Below are 22,992 nucleotides of genomic sequence, written 5' to 3' on the forward strand. Positions count from 1 at the left end.
GTTGCGTCAGGGACACCTGCCTCTGCCGACCCAGAGGCAGAGCCAGCTGTCCCCGCCCCCTCCTCCGTCCGATCCGCCAGTCAGCGCTGGTGGAGCGGGGAGGGGGGTATCCAGCCCCTCCTTTGTCACGGCAGAGAGCCGTGACAGGATCGAGAGGTGAGCAAACGCCGGTATGTGTTCGCTCACCTCCCGATCTACTGAGCTGACCTGTGACAGTCTCATTGTCACAGGTCGGCTAGAACTATGAGGTGAGTGAAAAGCACTCACCTCATAGTTCTCCTTTAATTTAATGTTAACAATTATTATATTTTTATTTTATTTTTTTCACTTAACGTTATTGCTATCACACAGGAGCTAACAAGCCCCTGTGTGATAGCATATGGAGGTGACAGGTTCTCTTTATTGAACCTTTCACTTCCAAAACAGGAACTCCTGTAAAAGCTGAGAGGGAAGGCTGCATGTGCAGCTCTCACCGTTTTACGCAGAGCGGAGAACGGACGTGACATGGCCAGCGAGGAAAGAGGTCTGTGGCAGGAGGAGGACGGACCTGCAAGCTGCATACAAATGATCCCGGCGACATCGCCGAGATCAATTGTAAACGAACGAGCAGCTGCCCTGCTTGCCCAAAGCAGGGCTAAATGTAGAAAACAACTACCCGCCTGGCGCCCAGACCTGTATGTCCCAGGTGTCGGCAGATTCCACAACCCTGATGCCCCTCTGCTTCCTGCCTCCCCGAGGATGGGCCACGGTGGCCTTGTAGGAAATCTGGCCCTGATATCACCCCCCCTTTCCCATCTACCTTGTCCCTTTGGTTATTAAAATAATTCCTGGTAGTTCTGACGCTGACTGCAACCTGTAGAGGGACTACAAATCCCGGCAATAGGTTATACAGCAATGCAGAATACCAGCAGCTGAAGTAGACTACGGATCCTGGCAATACATTATACAGCAATGCAGAATACCACCAGCTAAGGAAGACTACAAATCCGGCCAATACATTATGCAGCAATGCAGAATACCATCAGCGACAGAGAACTACAAATCCCAGCAATAAATTATACAGCAATGCAGAATGATGCCACACCATCCATTGCCCCTACATGCATCAGATCCCCCTAGATCCATGCTATAGGCAATAGATCCCCCTAGAGGCAGCAGAGCCCCTCCATACACCCTCTGTAGGTGTTAGATCACTTTCATCCCCCTAGAGGCAGTAGATCCCGTCTCTATTGGCTCGGGTACCAACACCTACCCTTCATGATATATTGATGACGATGTGAGCATCCTACTTCAACTTCTGTCACCTCTGGCTTCTCTCATCCAGCAGGTATTAGTTTTGGGTATCAGAGCATTTGCATGAGTATGAGTACTCATGCAAATGCTCAGTATTGGCACCGATACCAATATCGGTATTGGTGCACCACTACTATATATATATATATATATATATATATTATTTTTTTACAGAATAGAAAATAAAGAAATAAAAAAGACCCGCTGATCGCCTATATGTGTGACACCCGGTACCGGGTGTGTGCATTGTCGGGTCTTTTCTGCCCGTGCGTGCCCGCTAGGGGGCGCGCGCGAGCAGAAAAAAATTGCCGTCTGGAGACGGCAACCCGCAGTGCCGTCCGTCCGTTTTTCTACTACGGGCGGACGGCAAGAGGTTAAATTTGGTGTCAAAACAGTAATGTCACTCACTCGACAGCAAGGGTGGACCTTAATGTCAGGACGTGACGTCACGTCTTCACGCTAAGCTCCACCCTCGCCGACAATTCAAAGTGACAGACGCTGGGAAGCTGACTGACTGAAGTGACAAACAGAGAGATTTCCTGACAACACTTACCAGCTAGCCTGCAAAAAAGCTTACACGGTCTCACAATATAATATCACTTATCATTGTCCCTGGGCACCCCCCACATATCGCTCAGGGAACTACAAGTTCCAGCATGACCTCCTTGTCCCAGGACACCTCCCACATATTACTCAGGGTACTACAAGTCCCAGCATGCCCTCATTGTCCCTGGATATCTCCCACATATCATGCAAGGAATTGCAAGTCCCAGTATGCCCTTATGGTCCCCGTACACCCAATGGCATGCTGGGACTTGTAGTACCCAGGGTGATAGAATAGAAGTTGAACTTGAAAGTTACCTCACCTGGTGCTGTCCTCCTGGCAGCTTTGCTCTTCTCACACAGCACACAGCTGACAGCATGGCCGGAGAAAGCTCAGGGGGGCTGGAAAAAAAAACACACTGGGGGACTGCGAACCCGCACTGGGAACACCACAACACAGCCAGTCGGAGGCGGGTCTCTCTCCAATCAGTTTGCTTTTTGCTGAGTCCTCGCGGCCGAGGCCCAGCACGGCCGCATAACTTGGCTGCTGTGCTGCCTAATTGTGATCGCTGCCCGTACGGCTCCGCTTGCTTGCCACTGCCCATTTCTGCACCTGGGGAATTGAGCCCACTGACACTAGCCCACACTCTAAGACTCATAATTTCAGAGTGTGGACTAATGTGAACAAGCCTTTCAATTGAGTTGAAAAAAAAATGTAAACAGTGTGATATGCTGTAAGCATTGCACTGCTTTGCTCACAAGCACACCAGCAGCCGCACAGTAGTATGCACTGCCGGTGTGAACAAGCCCGATCATTTTCCTACATATTTTAGACTAAGGCCATCCGTACAGGTGCTATACATCAGCCTAACGAATATGAACAATTGTACTGTTATGCAATTCACTTTAGGTAAACTTGCATGTTTATGTATATGCAGAGGAGAGCCGTGCTGGTATTGGCCTGTCACAGTAAAAAAGTATGAGCAGCTAGAAAAATCCATCCCAGATGATCCATTCTATTCCCTAGCAGGCCTGAGCATTGGAAGAAGCCTTCAGACATAATAAACATTCTCCGATCTGACCATAAATAGCTGGGTTGGGCAAAAACTATATAATGTTTAGAAGCACCATTAGAACGTGTGTAGACAGGCATTTGTTCCTGCCAGAACTGCTGTTCTTCCCATATGATTCAGAATGCAAAAGCAGCTTGATGCAACTTAGAAAGCATTTGGCACATCACTAGTACATATCACAAAGCTGATCTGTGAATTTCATCAAATTATACCATTTATGTCCAACCTAAGGGCTTGATGTCATCAGTTAAGGACACTTCTGAGATCAGAAGTGCATTCAACCTGCAGATGACCTCCTTCTGTCCTGCATTTGACTTGCTTCAAGCGGGTTTGGCATTCCCATTTGAAGCGAACAAAAGCCTGTTGACATACAATAGGCGTAATGCTTGTTCAGAAGAAGTGGCCCAGTTATAAAGGAGAAGTATGGCATTGCCACAGGGATTATGCTGCTTAAAAAAATATAAAGCACAGAAGTCTTCTTTACAAATGTGTTCAGAGCTTTAGGACTCCAAAGACCCAATCAAACCACTCTATGTGGAAAATTGAAAAGGAGGAGAGCCTGGTCAGATGACCTGTCAAAGTTGTGTGATTGACAATTATGCTCAAACAGCACTTTATAGAAACACCCCTGGCTCCATATCATAGCTTGGATCTTATTAATGGCTCATAAAATGTAGGCACCGTGTGAAGTAAACATTGTGATGTGTGACGGACTTTGGTATCAGCTCTTTATTGCAAATAGATGTCAAAGGCCTTGTACACATGGGTCTCATTTTGTATAATAGCAGTGTTCATACCTCCCAAATGTCACTTATTTGAAATCAAATCCCTCTGTCCCTCTTTACCCCTCAGTTGTCCCTCCTTTTCGCCTGATGTACAGATTATTATTATTACACAGGATTTATATAGCGCCAACAGTTTGCACAGCGCTTTAACAGATATCTTTTGCTACCAAAACTGTTATTCTTCTCTAAAACTTTTATCTTATCTCCTAATTATCTTGTTTGCTCCGTCCATTGCATGATGTCAATCAGCAGAGGAGCGAACCTGAGAGAGAACTTTCTCCCTCAGGTCTGCTCCTCTGCTGATTGACATCAAGCAGTGGGCGGAGCAATAGCTATTCTGATATTGGCTATTGCAATTTGAAATAGCCAATAGAAGAATGGCTATCGCTCCTGCAGAGGAGCCGACCTGAGAGAAAGTTCTCTCTCAGGTCCACTCGTCTGCTGATTGACATCCTGCAGTGGACGGAGCAATAGTCAGCCTGCTATTAACTATTGCAATTTGCAATAGCAGCATGGCTATTGCTCCCGCAGAGAAGCGGACATGAGAGAGAAAGTTAATTCTCAGGTCCAATCCTCTGTGACTGACATCAGACAGTGGGCAGGTGCAATTTCCAGCCCGCTATTGGCTATTGCAATTCAAAATAGCCGATAGCAGGCTTTGTTTATTTTCTTGTCCACTGCCCGATTTGTCTGGGGGCGAGCAGCCGACTTTTTGGGGGGGTTTTTTTGTCGTGTCTGCAGGACAATTTACATAGCTGAACAACGTGTTTCACATCGTGGGACTTTTTGTTTTGTTTTTAATAAAGGAATTGTCAAAAACCTGTGTTATTGGGGGGTTTTACACAGTGTGGTGTTTTTACTGTTTATTAGGTGAATGAGTAGGGGCAACAACTACCCCTTACTAATTCACAAGGGAGGGCGGGATCTGGGTGCCAACTTAATGAATAGGGGCACTCAGATTCCTATGCCCCTGCCCACAGACCTCCACAACCACAGGGCCAGGGTTCCTTGTTCCCATTGGCATGGGGTCCCCCCTGGCAAAGCACCCTCCCCATGTTGAGGGTATGTGGCCTGGTATAGTGCAGGGAGTGGGGGGGCCACATGCTCGTCCCCCTCTGCCAGGCTGCTGCTCAGAATAAGGGTCTGGTAAGGGATTTTAGGTGGAACCGCACTTTTTTGGTGTTGAGGTTCCCCCTGAAATTCCTACCAGACCTATAGGTTCTGGTATGAATTGCTGGGGGGAACCACATGCTGATTTAAAAAAAAATGTTTTTGTGGAGTGTCAAAAGTAAAAAAGAAAAGAAATACAAATTTAGGGGGCTATTCACAAAGGAGCCAAAGGATCCAGCCGCAGCTTCGGCCTATTCTCGAACCGAAGGGCTGCTGCACGGGCTATGCACAATAGCCCATACATCAGCCGAGCCAAAGGCATTTGCCTCGGCTCGACTGAGCCGAAGTGTCAGCTGAACAAGGACGAACGGCCTGCCAAAGACCGGCCTTTCGCCCCGCAAATGACAGCTGGGCTCCGCCCAGTTGTAATGACAGATCAGCGTCCCCAGATGACCTGGGGACGCTGAACTGTCATTAAACAATATAAACTGGGCAGAGCCGGCCATGACATCATGGCCGGCTCCACCCAGCTGTTATTTATTGGCCGGGACCTGCTAGAAGACTCTAGCAGGTCCCGGCCAATAGGAAACAGTTGGAAGGAGCTAGCTGTCACTGCTAGTTCCGCCCAATTGGGTTTTTTTAAATTATTTTTTTAAAAGATCTTTATTTTGTTATTTAACTATTTATTTCCATTTTAAAAAAACCTTTTTTTTCAACCTTTTTTCATTGATTTTCTATTGTGCTCGGTACCATGGAGGTACCGAGCAGAATAGCCGAGGTGAATGCCGCTCGGGGGCATTCGGCTATTCACTCACTGCCGTTCGGCCCCTATGAGAATAGGGGCGAACGGCAGCGAGTGAGCTGCTGGAGCTTCGGTTCAGCCGATCCAGATGTTGGATCGGCTGAGTCGAAACTCCTTCTGCACTTCGGCTCAGCCAAACTTGCAGAGCATGTTCGGCTGACCGAAGTGCAGCCGTACAAGCCAGAAGTGAATAGCCGAATGTAGTTCGGCTCACTTCACTTCGGCTGGGTTATTCACAAATTGACTTTCAGACCCGAATTCTGAAAACCAAAATAAGGAAACATCCCAAACAAAACAATTTTTTTTGCCAGCGCACATGTCTACGCAATATTGTGCTGTGTTAGCGCATGCACATAACATGCCTTGCATAAGGCAGCCCATTCATTTTAATGCGCTAAATGGCATGCAGTGTTTTCAGCTGCTGCAATGCAAGTGCATTGATAATAGTGTGCGTTGGGGTGCAGTTCAGAATAAATGGGATCTTAATCACACCAATGTGTTACTGCAGTGCAACTGAACAAGCCCTAAACATTTTCACTTCATATGCATTCCTTACCATAACAAATAGATCTACATTGCTGCTTTTCTCTCTGACTGATAGTTCATTTTACCTTCTGTATTACTCTTTAATGCTTTAGCTGACTGTTAATGTTTGAGCCTTCTGTATAATTATCATAATAGTTTACAAGCAGTCCCGGCAGATAGATCACATAGCGCTGCAGGGCTGAGTGATCTTTTATGAAAGAATGCTCAACTTTGTCAGGGCTGTCAGTGCTGAGCATTATTTCAGAAAAGATGACTCGCAGCTGCAGGCCTATGTGCTATCTGCCTGGCAGACAGATCACAGCCCCAAAGCACTGCGTGAGCTTTTATAATTGAACAATCAGTGCCGTTAGGGCCAGTACAGTATATGACACAACCCTGACAGCACTAATTGTTCATTGATGAGAGTGCCGTGATCTTACGATGTTGTAAATACACCGCCCTAACAGATATATCACATAGCCCTATAGTACTGAATGAGCTTTTATAAATGAACAATCAGTGCTCTGATACAGCTTCTGGTTGCCTGTATGTTTCCTAGCAGTCGGCAGCTCTATCACACAGCCCTGAAGCTCTGATTGTTCATTCATAATAGTAAACAACAGCTAAGAGAGGAGGTGAGGTCTTAGTGTTGACTGTCCTCCCCTACATGAACACCCATATTTTAGGCTTCATAATGGAGTGGAGCTAAAGCAAGTATCAACATAAAGAGATGATTTTATTGTGTAATGGGGCCATCAATCCAAACGCTATATGCATCTGGCCCCCCTAGTGGATAAAATAAAAAATAGGATTTTGGTACTCACCGTAAAATCCTTTTCTCTCCGTTCATTATATTACAAGGGTTCTCTTTAGACCCCTAAAATTTCCCAAAGCCCCTAAAAGTAAAGTAAAAATATTTAATAAAAAATTATTAATATAAAAAAATTAATTACATTTGAAAAAATTAAAATCAAAAACATTTTCGGTTTCTGCCTGACAATTTTTTTTATTTCGGTTTCGTTTCAACATTTCCATTTTGGTGCACCTCTAATTATAAATATTTAGTGAGTCTTCTTTAAAGCGTATCCAAGCTCAAATCAAAATTAACTGAAAGGGTGATTCATTTCATTTGCCTGTTTCTTGGTTATACATAGTTAATGTCTGAGCAAGCAAAATTGTGTTTGAGTATATTCCACAGAAACCAGTTTGAGATGTTTCTAAAATGTTAGGCTGGGTTCACACCTGGGCGCTTAAGCGCTGAAAAACGATCAGCAAGTGAAATCCCATAATTTCCTAAAAAGAAAATTAAAGTGGACTATACACAGTTATAATTTCTGTGTTCAACCTGCGGGCTGAACAAAGAAATTATAACAGATTCCTCCATCCACGCTGTCAGAATAGCCAAACAGTGGTTGCAGCTGATTGGCCACAAGCTATTTGCCCGAAAATGTTTCAACTTGCCCCTTTAATCTTCTGATTAAGGGATGCCGGCCAGAAGGGTGCTGACAGTGGTTCCCACTGTGCAAATTTAACCCAGTTCATCAAGAACCAGCCGACATTCGCATAGTGTATGGCCAGCTTAACACAGCCACCACATCTAAGAATTGGTGAGCTGCAATATATCACATTTTTGCTTATGGGTTTAGATACGCTTTAAATAATACCAGAGATCTAATGATTGGTACCCAACACTTGATTTTAATACATTTGGTGGTAAATGTGGGGGTACACCTACTTTTCCCATCTGGCAAATCTGCATTTTTTTAAAAAAAATTAAATGAAAAGGAATGCATCATGTCAATTGTGCTTTGTAGGTACTGAATAAAGATCAAATGTTTGCCTGTTCAAATAGGTTTATAAAAAAAGTCAACAAAATCCATGTGGTGTACTTATTTTATCACATGACTGTACAGTAACATACAGGAAATGGTGTTTTTATTTTGACATGGAGAAGAAAAAAAAAAAAAGGTCACCAAACTTTTTTTTGCAGTTATTAAGACAATGATTATTTTTATTGTGCATGACAATAGGAAATACTTTAGATTGGAGGCTGTCTGCACCATTATCAACCCCAAAAAATTGCATAAGGCACATTTTGGATGGTACATTCTCACATTAAGGATTATCCTGTTGTTTTCTTATGGGTTAGTCTTCAATCATAGAAAATAATGCATTTATTCTACCAAGAATATTCTAAAATGGGCCGGACAGAATATAAAATAATTGTATCATAGTGATGTTTCAAATTCTTTTCTGTAATCAGTATCACACGTTTTCAATCTTGTTTCAGAACTTCAGAAGTTTAGGGTCCATGGGAGTGCAGTCAACCTCCTAGGACATGGGCAGAAGACGAAAAGACTGACCACAGATTAAGCAGAAGGGTAGTGGAAATGGTAACAAACAGCTTAGGAAAGCTACCAAAGAGATCAAAGGTTAACTCCAAGCTCAGAGTACATCAGTGTCCGATCACACCATCTGTATCTTTTTGAGGGACACTGTGTTCAAAGCAAGCAAACCCAATAGGATATCAAAAATTAAACTAGACTGTATTTTGCTAAAATGCATATTGACAAGCCACAATAGAAGAATTTCCTTTGTACAGACGAGACAAAACTATAGGTTTTTGGCAAGTATAAAAAAAAAAAAAAAACTTTACCTTTTGTGCAACAGAGGAGGCTCAGTTATGTTTTGGGGGCAGCTTTGCTTTGTTTGGCAAGGGGTGCCTTCAATCTGTCCTGGGCACAATGAAATCTAAAAATTATCAAGGAATTCTGGAGAAAAGCCTGCCCAAAGTCAGAAAGCTCTGTTTCACCCTTGTGTGCTTCTGAAACTATTTTTATTTGTTACTTGGGTCAAATCCTGGCAACTGCCTTTTCCCGTGGCCACTAAAAGCACCCCCTTATTAGCTACCAACAAATGTTTATTGGACAGAAAGAGGTTAGTCAGCAGGGCTTAGCCTGAAGTCAGTTTCCAAGTAACAATGTGAAATTAGCTTCAGACAGGCACAAAGAAAAGGCTTATCTGGCAGTAAAGGTAATAGTAGACATCTTCTAATGTCTGCTCTTAGGTAGGTTTAATAGTAAAGGAGAATTAAGGGGAGAGTAAAATGCACTCTTCCCCATGATTAGAGCCGATGTGCAACACTGAAGCGATGACACATCTATTGATCGAGAACTGAGCGATCACATACTGCCATTCGCTCAGTTTCCAATCTTCTCCCTGCAGAGAGCGGCGGCGGTTAGTCATCACTCCCGCAGGGATTCCCCTCTCCCCGTCCGTTCCTCCAGCTCTGGCTGGAGGAACGGACATGGAGGGGCAGAGCCAGCTGTCAGGCAGCGTGGTGGATCCCAACAATATTGTCGGCATCTGTCCTGGCTGGAGCCCGCTCTGCTCTGTCAGCATATAGCGGGCAATAGCCTGCTATGTGCTGAGTTTTGGGTCACAGGAGGACATTGGTATATGTCCTCCTGCAACGCTAAAGAGAACTATGGCAAAAAAAAAAAGGTTGGGCCACAGTTCTCGTTTAACGAAAAGTTTAAAATTAAAAAAAGTCAACCTAATACATCACTGGAGGGGAAAAAATCATTACAGAACACACAAATATTTGATAGTTATACTAAAAAATTTGCTGTGGATTAATTGGAAATATTTTTAATTAACTTCCTAAAAGTGATTTTGGACTTCCAATAATTCTTTATCCCATTTAGAGTAACCCAAAAATTGCTCAGTGAGCAGTAAGAACTCAGTTAAACCAAATAGTATTGGTTCTTGTAACAACAAAAACGCAAGCAAACAGTTACTAAATGACAGCATTTAAAATGGATTAGAAAAAAAATAATTTGTTGAATCCATAAGGCCCCATTCACACTGTTTTATCGTGCGGTAATCCGCACGATATCGCTCTCCAATGCATGGCAATGGGCTCTGTTCGTCGCTGTAACAGGACCCTTTTGGAGCGGATTTTGGCGCGATTCTACTTTGCTCAATGCAACCATTTGCGCGATATCGTGCAGCAAACCGCGCGATAATCACCCAAAATGACAAACGCATGACTTGCATGTCGCTTAGTGTGAATGGGGCCTAACACCTTTGGGCCTCATTCACACGAAAAAAGGCCAGCACGTACAGCTCCGCGCTGCAAGCACGGCCGTATCAGGCAGCTCCCAGGAAGGACAGGTGTTGCGTGTGATTAGTACGCAGCCACTGTCCTTCTCTATGGGAGTGCGCTGCCGTACACCGCCCTACGCTCACCCCAAGTCCCGGTCCGTACAGGTGCGGGGTGCCTGGCTCGGACGCAGACAGGATCCATCCTGTCAGCGTACGAGTACGGACACCCGCACCCACGTGCATGGCGGGTGAGCGTAGGGCGGCGTACGGCCGCATACTCCCATAGAGAAGGACAGGGGCTGCGTACTAATCACACGCAACACCTGTCCTTCCCGGGAGCTGCCCGATAGGGCTGTGCACGAGGGACGGAGCTGTACATGCCGGTCTTTTCTCGTGTGAATGAGGCCTTACAAAACATCCAATTTGCAGATCCACCTTTAAATAATAATAATAAAAAATACACATAGTAATTGCTATTAAATTAGCATTTCCATATAAATAATCTCCAAAAAGAGATGTAAACTTATTTTCAAACAAAACCACTTACTGAATCACTGACCCGAAATAACTTTGCAGCACTTCAGTGGCTGCATGACTACTGATAACAATCAGTTGTTGTCCAAGTCACTTAGAAATTAGATCAATTTACACACACACACACACAAGTCTATAATTTATAGTGTAGATTTTTCCTTCAAAAGAAATCTGATGCTTTTCTTCGTTTGGGTAAATGCAGCAGGTCATCTGTAATGGTGGTGGAATCAGGAACAGTAGGAGATTGTGAAGCAGCTCCAAGAGTAGGGGTTACAGTGGGCGTTAGACGAGATCCTCCTGGGGTCTTAAGAACATGCAAGCTTGTGTGTGTAGGGGAAGGGGTATAACTTGCTCTTAAAGCTTTATCAGTGTATTTACTTGAAGTTCTATTCACCAAACGCTGAAGAGCAGGAGACATGGATGGATGAAGACCTTTGGGTGTCAGGCTGTAGAAGAAAACACATTATCAATAAATGGTAGTACATGGGCAGGCTATAAAAAATAAAAAAGGTACACAAATTTAAGAGTTTTTCTAAATATTGTAAACATAAAGCCTGCACTTACCTAGCCAGATTTTCTGTCACCTTCCTCAATGCTTCCTGTTTATTGGCTCTGTTTTTGGCTGCTGCCTCATTTGCCATTTTCAGACCTAAACGCTCCCTGCGGCCAGGTTCCAGAATCTACCACAACAAGGTGTAAAAATATTCATGCATTAGCATAAATAAAGACTTTTCCAAAAGTGTCCAAAAGACAGAATGAATGTATCCCTCAGTTTAGAGGCATCCATTAATGAAAGGGTTAACCTTTTTCAGACACCCGATACCTTAATATCGGGTGTCTGGTCAACGGGACCTTCAGTAGTCATGCAGCCACTGAAGTGCTGCAAAGTTATTTCGGGTCAGTGATTCAGTAAGTGGTTTTGTTTGAGGATGACATTCTCAGGCCTTATGCCTTTATAAGCAGGACAGCAATAGCGGTTCCTGCATTTCTGCTCATTTGACTAGAAGTAAACCTTATTACTAAAATCTCATATAAGATGTAACATGTTAATGCCTGTGAGCTGCACCTTAAATGATGGACCAGGTGCCTTTTCCAAATATGGGGTCTCTGAACCATCCAGACGAAAAGGAGTGCTCTCAACTTCACCCCAAGTCATTAAAGGGGAATCGTCAACTCCTGTGAGGATGTAAAAATTTAATATTTTTGTTAGTTTAGGACCGAGGTTCTGTCCATCTAAAGAACAAATCTGCGATGACCTGACCAACATATAGTTGCTGTACACATACCAGGAGCAGGCGATGGAGTGGCTACATATCCAAAACCATTGACTTTTGGGGATTCCTGTGGTATCAATTCCTTCCCATCAGGACCAACCTTCCCTTGTTTATACTGTACACAGAAAAGAAATCATATTGATTAGTGAGTGAAGTACAATTCAAGAAAGCAAGCAAAAGCAATGAGCAGAAAAGTGGCTTACTTGTGCATTCAAGGCAGCTGCTTGTTGTAGCTGTGTCTTACTCAAGGCTTGACTGAAGGGGTCCCTCTGGAAACGTGTGTTTCTATGGACCACCTCCCTAGGTTTCTTGAATATGGCATCATTATCTGGCACACCTGCAAAAGATGCTACTGTGAGTAACTTTTTCTTTGGCTTTTACATACAAAATCCTTTCTCAGTATTTCAATAGGAGATCCAAAGTGTGTTTTGCAAGCATGATCCTTTTGTAATAATGAATACAGAACATCCCACCCATCAACTCTATTTGGCTCAGTATACACTTTTAGACCCAGCAGTTTTTGTTTTTTTAAGGGAGCTTGGCAGGCTTCATAACCTCCCACCAAACAGGAAAAAAAACTGCCGTTTAAAGTTACAAACTTGGTCACCTGTAACTTCTGTCTAGGACCACTTTGGAAACTTTAGAACAGATAACAGTTCAAACCTGACAGACGTTCCATCTCCTTACTTAATATCCAAGTGACCACTTACCTTCAGAGGAGAAAGTGAGGGGATTCCGTACAACGTGGACACAAACCGCAAATAAAACCCTGATGTGTCCAATTCCTCCCTAGTCCATCCAAAACAAAATATAAAACATCTATCTTTGGCTGGCGTTTAACTTTACCATTTTAGTTCTGTCTGCAAATAATAAAGGTTTTAAATTCAAAATTGTGATTAGCCTTGCTCAATCAATACAGACTGATAGCTTCACTGCCTTAAGCTGGCCATACACGGATCAAATTTTGGCCCTTTCCTTAGTAATTGTCTGAAATCCGATGCATGGGTGACCCTCAGGACCACCCGGATGAAACATTGTGGGCTGAACAGTGACAGCAGCCTATTAGCTGCAGTCACTGTTTGGGTATTCTGACAGCAGCGGGCGCTGGCTGTCACAATACAATAGTTGGCAGAGAAGGTTTCTCTCAGGGAAGAACAAGAGAAATCTTAAGGTGTAAGGCCAGCTTTATCTGCTACTTGGAAATATTATTTCTTCATAGAATACATACCTGCAGGATAATACATGAGGGTGTTGTGTGTTTTGTACTCCCAGGTGTCTAGCCCTGATTTTACATTTTCTATGGCTTGCATTTCAGCAGAAGGAAGAGCCAAGTTGTCCTGGAACCGCTGGGGAGAAGTGAGAAAGAAAGAACATTCCAGTGAATTGAAGTTAGATACTGCTTACCTCCTGGCCAGAAACACTTTCTATTATAAGACTTTTTAAGTACAGAGAAGATAATTCCATCACACAGATATGCAATTAATGTAAACCTAATATGAACCAGGGAGACCATGAGAAAATGCATATGCAGAAGAATACCATGGAAACCAGATGATAGGTTCCTAGTATATTGTACTAAGTAGTCATACTAGAGGTGCACCGAAATGAAAATTTCAAAACCAAAACTGAAACAAAATATATGTCAGGCCGAAACCAGAAATTTTCTTTATTTTAACTTTTTCAAATATTTTATTTTTTTATATTTATTTTTTTTATTAAATATTTTTATTTTTTACTTTACTTTTAGGGGCTTTGGGGAAATATTGGGGGTCTAAACAGACCCCTGATATTTCCTTTTTAAAATAGATTGAGGACACAGAGTCCTCAATCTCTTTTTCTGTAGCCCCTGTTATAAATGAACAGGAATCCTCTATACGGAGTGTTCCCGTTCATTCATAACATGAGGACAGAGTACGTTTACTAGAACCACAATCATGAATGAACAGGAGGTGATGTAGTTCACTTCCCATTCATTCATAATTGAGGACACAGTGAACATACTCTGTCCTCAATTACTTACAAACACTCCGCGATCACTGATCACGGAGTGTTTGTACTCGCTCTCCTTCCCGACAGCTGTCACAAAAGGCTGAGAGAGTGAAGCTCAGCCTGCTGTGACAGCGCTGGCTGTCTCCGCCCACACTGCTCTCCTCTGATCTGTGACAGGAGGCTGAGTGGTGCGGGGAGGAGAGATGTCGGCCGCTCACAGTGCTCTCCTCCCGCAATGCTCGGCCGCCTGTGACAGTTTCTCTCCTCCCCGCTGGGACACAGAGCAGCGCCCAGCAGGCAGGAGAGAAAGAATGGATACAGCGGTGCGCTGTATCGGCCAGAAAATGGCCCTTTCAGCATTATGGCAAAAGTGCAATTTTCGGCCGATATGCTTCGGCGGCCGATATATTGGTGCATCCCTAATTCATACATTCTTTATCCTCAGAATCAGACATTAAAAAGGAGAATATAACCATTCTCTTACTTGGTTGTATTCTTCTTCAGCTTCGTATAGCCAGGAATTTCGTGCCTTCTCCTTCTCCTTTGCAACTTCCATTATTTGTTCAAAGGAAGCGTTGTCCTCGCTAGTGTGTTTCGCTAAAAACTTATCAAGGCAGGGAAGCTCCTGATTTTCCTCTTCTGTTTTCTCGCTTTCTGCTGCAAAAGTCCAATGACTAGTTACACAGGGGTTTCTGCTTAGGTTTGGTATATGACTAAATATGCAACAATACATAAAACATAAAGTCAGTAAGGCTAGAGGATATACAGGAACTCCAAGTGGAGCCCCAAGGAGCTATGAGCAGTCAGAATGTGCTACAACACAAGGGCATGCACCTATTACTTAAACATTAGTGTTTGGATATGCATTGCAATTATTGCATAAAAATGCTAAATATGTTCAACCCACAAAACTTACTAAAAGTGGAACTCCAACCAAAACCTTTTTCCACAAAGACATTTTATTGGAGTGTTTTTTTGCGTTGCCTCTGTTGAACAGACTTCCTCTAAGTTTCCACCATTGATACACAACAGAAAATGACAGAAATATTCCCCAAAGAGACAGGAAAACCTGACATGTTCTAACCTTTAACCCCTCTATTCAAAATTAAAAAAAAAAAAAAGGTTTTATTTGGATTTACACTTTATAGCAAAACTCCGGACATAAATATTCTTATCCATTGCAGTGTGCCCCCCCCCCTCACCCCAGTGAAAGAGTTAAAGGAGAACTATGGGGTTAAAGCTTTTCCCCATAGTTCTCCTTAGGGTAACAGGAGGACACAAACTAGCGTCCTCCCGTCACCCTAAGGTCAGTATACGGAGACGCCACAGCTGAAGCGGATCCCGACAATTATGTCTGGATCCGCCCAGCTGCGTGAGTGACAGCTGGCTCTGCCTATCTAGAGGCAGAGCCAGCCGTACCCGCCCCCTCCCCCGTCCGATCTGCCAGTCAGCGCTGGCGGATCGGAGCGGGGAGGGGGGAATCCAGCCACTCCCGTCACGGCAGAGAGCTGTGATAGGATCGAGAAGTGAGCAAACGCCGGTATGTGTTCACTCACCTCCCGATCTACTGAGCCGACCTGTGACAGTCTCATTGTCACAGGTCGGGTAGAACTATGAGGTGACTGAAAAGCACTCACCTCATAGTTCTCTTTTAAAGTGCTCATTGTGGCCTAGAAATGAGAATAAAAAAACGTTATATTCACCGGAAACTCGGACCCAGCTGGCTGCTCCTCCACTCCAGCGATGATACATCACTCAGCGTCCTCACGTCCTATACACTGTACAGAATGTGATGACTCACAGGACCCAAGACCGCTGGAGTGGAGTAGTAGGGACCAGTTTAACAGCCAGCCGGCTGCGAGGTTCAACTGAGTATACCATTTATTATTTTCGTCCCTAGACGAGAACGAGCACTTAATCCTTGCAGTGCAGGGGTAGCCCCACTGCAAGGGTTAAGAATAATTATGACCGGGGTTGTCCTTTAAGAACTAACAAAAGCACTATGCTGAATTACAGTGTACATCCACTTTCACATTCAAAATAGGGATAACACCTATATTTGTTTAATTTCCATTAACAAAGCATAAGACGGAAAAATACTTATAAAATGATTCTTGCAGTTTAAAATACTTTTACTTGGGTTAGGGTCTCTTGGCTTCTTAAGGGTTAACATTTCTACTTGCTTCTCTTTCATTTGATATTTTAGAAAGTGATGTGAGGGGCGGGTGGCTTCTCCATTGTATTTTCATGAAGTTAATGGTTAACAGAATCCTCAAATTTCAGTCCTACGTCTTTCTATAAGGACAGATAACTGTGAAGGTGCTCAGAAAAATCTGGAATCAGTCATGTTGCCTGCTGCAACAAAAGATTTAAAATGTAAGAAATATTTTTAGCTATGCTGCATCAATAGATACACATAACAAACATATACAGGTCTATTCACAAAAGGGTGAAGAGTTTGGGGAAGGCAGGAGAAGTTAACAATCTAGGGCAATATAGCTGAACTGGAAAGTTAGTGGAATTGAAGAATATTTCCAAATCAGCTATGTTGTCTTGGATAAGCAGTGGCAAACCTACGGCACGCAAAGGCCCCTCTGGTGGCATGCAAGCTTAGGCAGGAGTGTGGAATTCGTAACGCCCGATGCCTGGCACAGGCACCAGGCGGGTAGTTTTCTTCTACATTCAGCCCTGCTTCGGGCAAGCAGGGCTAAATGTAGAGCGCTTCTCATTTAGTACAATGCTACGGAGATCACTTGAATGCAGCCTGCAGATCTGGGCAACCCCCGCAGACTGCCTGCCCATCGTAGTTTTAGGGGTCCTGGGGGACTCTTCTGGGGGACCCTGTACACCGGCAAAGTAGTTCAGGATGGAGAGCGGGGAGTGGAACTTCTGTTCTCAGCTCTGCTCCATGTGAACATTGAGACAGGAGAGTTGTACTCACAGCCTTCCCGTATCAGCTGTCACAAGAATCTGAGCATAGTACTGTGCTCAAACTCCTGTATTGGAAGCGACAGGTTCAATAAGAGAATCTGTCACCTCCAAATGCTATCACACAGAGGCTTGCTAAGCCCTGTGTGATAGCAATAAATTTAAGTGGAGAAAAAAAAAAAAGTAAAACATTTAAATTTAAAAAATAAAATAAAAACCAAAAGTAAAAAAAGAAATGTAAAAAAAAAAGGGATAAAAGTTAAAAATATTAAAATAAAAAGTTATAACAAAATAAAAGATAATACAATAAATACAAATATAAAATAGTAAAAAACTAAAGAAATAAAAAAAAGTGATAAAAAAAAAAGAAAAAAGAAAATGTTTAAATTTGTGTGTAAAGCAGAGAGGCTGAACGTGTTTTAAACCCCAGCGCCTAAACTAAAACACAATACCAACACTTATTTTCAGTGCTGGCACATTGAGATAAATAAATTGATTTTGTGTTGCAGTTTTGGCACTCAGGCTCAAAAAACTTCGCCATCACTGTCCAAGACTGTTCACTTCTCCAGCCTTTTCCAAACCCTTCCCCCTTTAGTGAAAAGCCCTGATAGAGTAGTTGTTTTTTCAAAATTTGACTGCAAAACTGGAAATACACCAAGTTATTTTTTCTCATATTATGGTTTTTCCTCCACTGCTTCTCTTAGCTTGGTGGTTTCTCTGTTTGTCTTTCTGAAGTTCCAAAAGTCCAAAAAATTTTAAAAATTTATAAATGTTTTCAAGCATGATTTACAGAACTTTCACCCAGAATTCACACGTTTTTAATGGAATTCCATTATAGAAATGTGTGACTCTTTGGTGAAATATATATATATTTATATATAAAAACATTTATAAATAGCCGCGTTAGATAAATCAAATGGGCACTATTGTGAGTTTGTAAGGATTATATTTTACTTGCCTTTATTTAATTACCACTTAACTGAATAAGCAACAAAAAGACATGTAACTCAATGGAGAAGTGGAAGGAAGGTTAGCAGCTAAGAGGTAAAATCTTGGATAATATACCATGGATACAACCGACTTGTCTAAACACAAATATGCTTTTATTATACACAAACAAGAAGCATAAGATTTAGGAGGTGGGAGTCATGGTAATCAGACAGCACATAAGAATGGTGCTTATGGACTGTCTTACCTTCATCTCCTGTCCTGTGCTTCACAAGCAAAGATGGTGTACCAGGAAGACCAACGGGTGTTTCAAATGTGGCAGGTGTAGCATCTAAAAAAAAGAAAGAAAACATAAACACTGCACACACTTTTAAATGAAAATACATTACTTTCTAATTTAAAAAAATATATATTACAACTAAATTAGAATTCCAGGTTAGCATTTTTTTTTTTTTTACAGTCCTGACCATGAAAAAGAAAATATATTTAAAACCATAATACATTTCACTCATTTGGAAGGCAATACTCAAAAGTGAAAAATGTATATCCTAATAAAAATAAAGATGAAGGGATGGGAAAGCAATATGGCACCATCCAGTGTCCATGCATTCTGTTCTTACATCTTCAATAATAAATCAGTGTATAAATGCAACAATTTGTATAAATTCACCTGCGCAGCCACTGAAATCTTTACATGTTCGGCTGTCTTAGTCGGTAACGCTGGTCAAACATGCATCCAAATATCTCATCAGCATCCTATTGATCAAATGATCCGATACAATTGATATTGAAAGCAATCTAACAAAGCATCAAAGGAAAAATTCCAGAATCAATACTGTTGCCATTAATGACAAAAAAAGTCAAATGGAAGCTGTCAAAGACACCGTAAAATCATCATTTTCTGCTTTAAAATTAGCAGTTTTTTAAAGCAGAAATTCCCAGTGCTAGATGAAGTGGGTCCTGCACTGTACGAAATGACACAGGACTGCCTGCCCACATTCCAGTGATGCACAGAAGAACAACAGAGTATCAACAGCTGTGGGACTCTAAATTAAGGCATTGATCTCTTATATTAACCCCTAGAGCAAACTACAAATCCCATGAGGCGCTGCAAGCCTGACAGCCACAGGCATGACTCCCAGAGATATTATGAGGGGAATTTATCAAAACTGGAGCAGATTTGCACTGCAACCAATCAGCTTCTCTGTCTCATTTCCAAATCTTACCTGAGCAAACTGAAGAGAGAAACTGATTGGCTGCCATGGGCAACTGCTCCAGATACTGCGTGCTCCAGTTTTGATAAACCCCCCCATGGGATTTGTAGTTCAACCACAGCTGGAATGTCGAGGCTGCCACCCAGGACATGCGGTTCCAGGTGGCCGAAACAGCGGTGCATCAGTGCTTTCTCTCCTCCCAGCTGGGCGCTGCTCTATGTCCCAGCGTGGAGGAGACAAACTGTCACAGGAGGCCAAGCGGTTGAGCGAGGGGGAGTGCGGTGTGAGCGGCCGGTGTTCTGTTGAGAATGCCTGACCCAATCAAACTTGACAACCTCACCATCTGCGCTTGTGCAGGACTGTATTAACAAGGAAACAGCCATTTATTTACAAAGTATTAATTTCTAATTGTGACCGTTTATGATATGCCGACCCTGGCAGTAAATTATGGATGGCATTTTATGCACATTCACAATTAATATCGTAAGCAATTACGTAATTGCTTACGATATTAATTGTGAATGTGCATAAAATGCCATCCATCATTTACTGCCAGGGTTGGCATATCATCAACGGTCACAATTTGATATTAATACTTTGTAAATAAATCCCTGTTTCCTCGTTAATGCCGCCTGTGCACAACCGCAGATGGTGAGGTCGGCAAACTCGACTGGGTCGGCATTCTCAACAGAACAGCAGCGTCTATCCTCCCAGCACTGCTCAGCCTCCTGTCACAGATCAGGAGAGCAGTGGTGTGGGCGGAGACAGCTGTCATTGCCATCACACCCCTGTACCTACCCCTGCCCTAGACAAAGAGGCAGTAAATCCTTTATCTCCAATTCATGAAATAAGTTAAAAGGCATCAAATACTTGTGAAAAAGAAAAATATTTGCCAGATGTGAACAACATATTTAACTAGTTCTTCTAAAGACTGGCTCATCAGGCAAGCGACATTATTTTTAGATGTTTCAGGATGTAATAAGTATAGCTTGCCAGATTTACTTACAAGGTAATGGAGTCTCTCTAGAAAACTTCCCCGATGTTCCAAACTTGATAGCTATCTGCCTCATCTTCTCAAGGTCTCCAGACTCTTCCGCCTCTAAGTATTCCTTCTGAGCCCGCAGCTTTTCCACATCAGGAAAGAAATCTCTCTGGATAATCTTTTGCAGGTTCTGTAAGTGATACAAACAATACTGTCTACATAAACCTTGACTTATTTTTCCTCAATGAAAACAAGTCTAACCAGCCCACCCAAAATTGATCATTCTTTAAAACCAAAAGACCATGCTTGTGGCTAAGTAACTTTCATGAGTGTCAAAAGTCCAAACTCGCCCACTTAAATTCACCATTATTATAACGATTCCTTCAAAATCCCTCTGCTTAGCATAAAGCAGAAATAGAAATGTCACAGTAGGGTCAGGGTATTACTTTCTCAGGAATGCTCTCCCCGACTGGGCGCTGAATACCCTCACCAATCTGGAAAGTACAAACTAGGGATGCACCGATACCGAGTATTTGGGTGAGTACTCGTACTCGCCCAAATGCTCCGATACCTAGCACGAGACGAGTACTCGCCCAAATACTCGCCATCGGCACCGATACTAGTTAGTGATATTAAACCCTTGGGTTTTTTTCACAACAGGAGATCAGGATTTACTGAATAAGCTGTTTTAAAAAATGCCCCATTTAGTTTATTTTCTTAATCTCTCAGACCATGGCCCTTCCCTCCAGTGTATGAGCGTCTCCTCCTAGCACACCTGTGTGTGCGCTCCTCCAGCCATCACCTGAGCCGGGCGCTGTGTGCGTCCACTGAAACACACAGTGATCTGGAAGCCACGCCCATGCTCCCTCCTCACAGTAATTTGATAGGCAGCTGCAGCAGCCTATCCCTGCCCAGTCCTCACTGCCCTACAGTGAGGACTGGGCAGGGATAAGCAGTACAGTAAGCACCGAACTTCGAGTCTTACCGGCCTGGCTCTCATACAGTGCCTACAATGAAGGCTATGTGGGTCCCCTGAACACCATCTCCTCCACTCATAAAAAGTCTTGTACTCTTTTGACAAAATATAAAATTGTGTAATTGGATGAGGTGGAGATTGTGATGTTCATCCGCCTTCCCCTCATCCAATCACAGAATGCCTTATATCCTGTGAAAAGAATACAAGTCATTTTATGCATGGAGGAGGTGGCATTCAATCGCCCCATGCAGCCTTCACTGTAAAAACTGTAGAGAATCCAATGCTGTAAGACCTCATTTACACAGCAAAATGTGCCAGCTGCAGCAAGACTCCAGTGGATTCCTGAGACTAAGGTGGATGCAGACAGCAGCGGCCGCTGAGCCAGCACACAGCAATTACAGGCTGACAGAAGCCACAGCTGTCCACTGATGTTTGGATGTGATCACACAAGGAGTGATTACCTGCAGTTAGGGGCAGATGATCACAGACACAAGCTGCCTGCATCCAGGTGTGATCATCTGTCTCTGATCAAAGATAATAGCTCCATATGAAGCTGGCGACAGCAGCGGCCACTGTCAGCCTGTCATTGCTTTGTATAGGATCACAGCAATTTAAACTCATTGCAAATGGCCAGAAATCATGTTTTCCCCCCGGAATTCATCTACTACAGTGAGGACTGGGCAGGGATAAGCAGTACAGTAAGCACCGAACTTCGAGTCTTACCGGCCTGGCTCTCATACAGTGCCTACAATGAAGGCTATGTGGGTCCCCTGAACACCATCTCCTCCACTCATAAAAAGTCTTGTACTCTTTTGACAAAATATAAAATTGTGTAATTGGATGAGGTGGAGATTGTGATGTTCATCCGCCTTCCCCTCATCCAATCACAGAATGCCTTATATCCTGTGAAAAGAATACAAGTCATTTTATGCATGGAGGAGGTGGCATTCAATCGCCCCATGCAGCCTTCACTGTAAAAACTGTAGAGAATCCAATGCTGTAAGACCTCATTTACACAGCAAAATGTGCCAGCTGCAGCAAGACTCCAGTGGATTCCTGAGACTAAGGTGGATGCAGACAGCAGCGGCCGCTGAGCCAGCACACAGCAATTACAGGCTGACAGAAGCCACAGCTGTCCACTGATGTTTGGATGTGATCACACAAGGAGTGATTACCTGCAGTTAGGGGCAGATGATCACAGACACAAGCTGCCTGCATCCAGGTGTGATCATCTGTCTCTGATCAAAGATAATAGCTCCATATGAAGCTGGCGACAGCAGCGGCCACTGTCAGCCTGTCATTGCTTTGTATAGGATCACAGCAATTTAAACTCATTGCAAATGGCCAGAAATCATGTTTTCCCCCCGGAATTCATCTTGAAGTATAAGAGGGAGGACGAATGAGTAAAGTAGGCGCCAATATTCAGATTCAGAAATCTGATCAGTCTGGATCAATAAATAACTGCAGATCGCTGTGAATGTGTCCTGTACAGCCTGTAGCACAGCAGAGGTTCATGCTGGCCCTCTTACCTCTATGTAAGTCTGCTCTGTCAGAACCTTCTTCTTCGGCTTCATGCTCTCTGCATTCTCCGATGACGGCACAGCCACAGCCCCTGAAGCCTGCTCCAGGGGTACCAGAGCCCCAGACAGGGAGCACTCAGGGCCCACTGTAGCCATACCAGATGACAATAGCTACAACCACTACGGAACCAACGACACCGAATACACAGTTCACCGGAAGCACAACACGCTGTTCACACCGGAACTGATAGTTGATTGGACCTCCTACGACACTGTCCTTGCGCAAAGCACTTGCAGCTAACAGTGGCACTGCGCATGTGCAAATTCCCGGTTAGGCAGTCCAGGCTGATCACATGACCCAGATCAGCCTCAGCCCCGCCTCCACTGAT

The 22,992-nt window shown here is 43.4% G+C and overlaps 1 protein-coding gene across 3 annotated transcripts; it reads right to left on the reverse strand.

Moving 5' to 3' along the window:
- Nucleotides 1-10,930: 10,930 nt before the first annotated feature.
- Nucleotides 10,931-22,827, reverse strand: DGCR14 (DiGeorge syndrome critical region gene 14). Of its 3 annotated transcripts, none has more exons than XM_018568657.1 (10): nucleotides 22,613-22,827; nucleotides 20,132-20,297; nucleotides 18,159-18,242; nucleotides 14,520-14,689; nucleotides 13,275-13,392; nucleotides 12,250-12,383; nucleotides 12,059-12,161; nucleotides 11,839-11,948; nucleotides 11,337-11,452; nucleotides 10,931-11,218 (listed from the first exon to the last, which is right to left on the reverse strand). In XM_018568657.1, the coding sequence occupies exons 1-10, from the start codon at nucleotides 22,757-22,759 to the stop codon at nucleotides 10,933-10,935; spliced, it is 1,434 nt and encodes a 477-aa protein (XP_018424159.1). In that variant the 5' UTR covers nucleotides 22,760-22,827; the 3' UTR covers nucleotides 10,931-10,932. The 3 variants fall into 3 exon arrangements, with proteins under 3 accessions (XP_018424159.1, XP_018424158.1, XP_018424160.1); XM_018568656.1 differs by having other exon boundaries at nucleotides 14,520-14,692; XM_018568658.1 differs by having other exon boundaries at nucleotides 14,520-14,681; nucleotides 18,151-18,242.
- Nucleotides 22,828-22,992: the final 165 nt, after the last annotated feature.

Source organism: Nanorana parkeri, unplaced genomic scaffold (assembly GCF_000935625.1).
Source record: "Nanorana parkeri isolate BGI_ZX_2015 unplaced genomic scaffold, ASM93562v1 scaffold1225, whole genome shotgun sequence".
NCBI classification, from domain to species: domain Eukaryota; kingdom Metazoa; phylum Chordata; class Amphibia; order Anura; family Dicroglossidae; genus Nanorana; species Nanorana parkeri.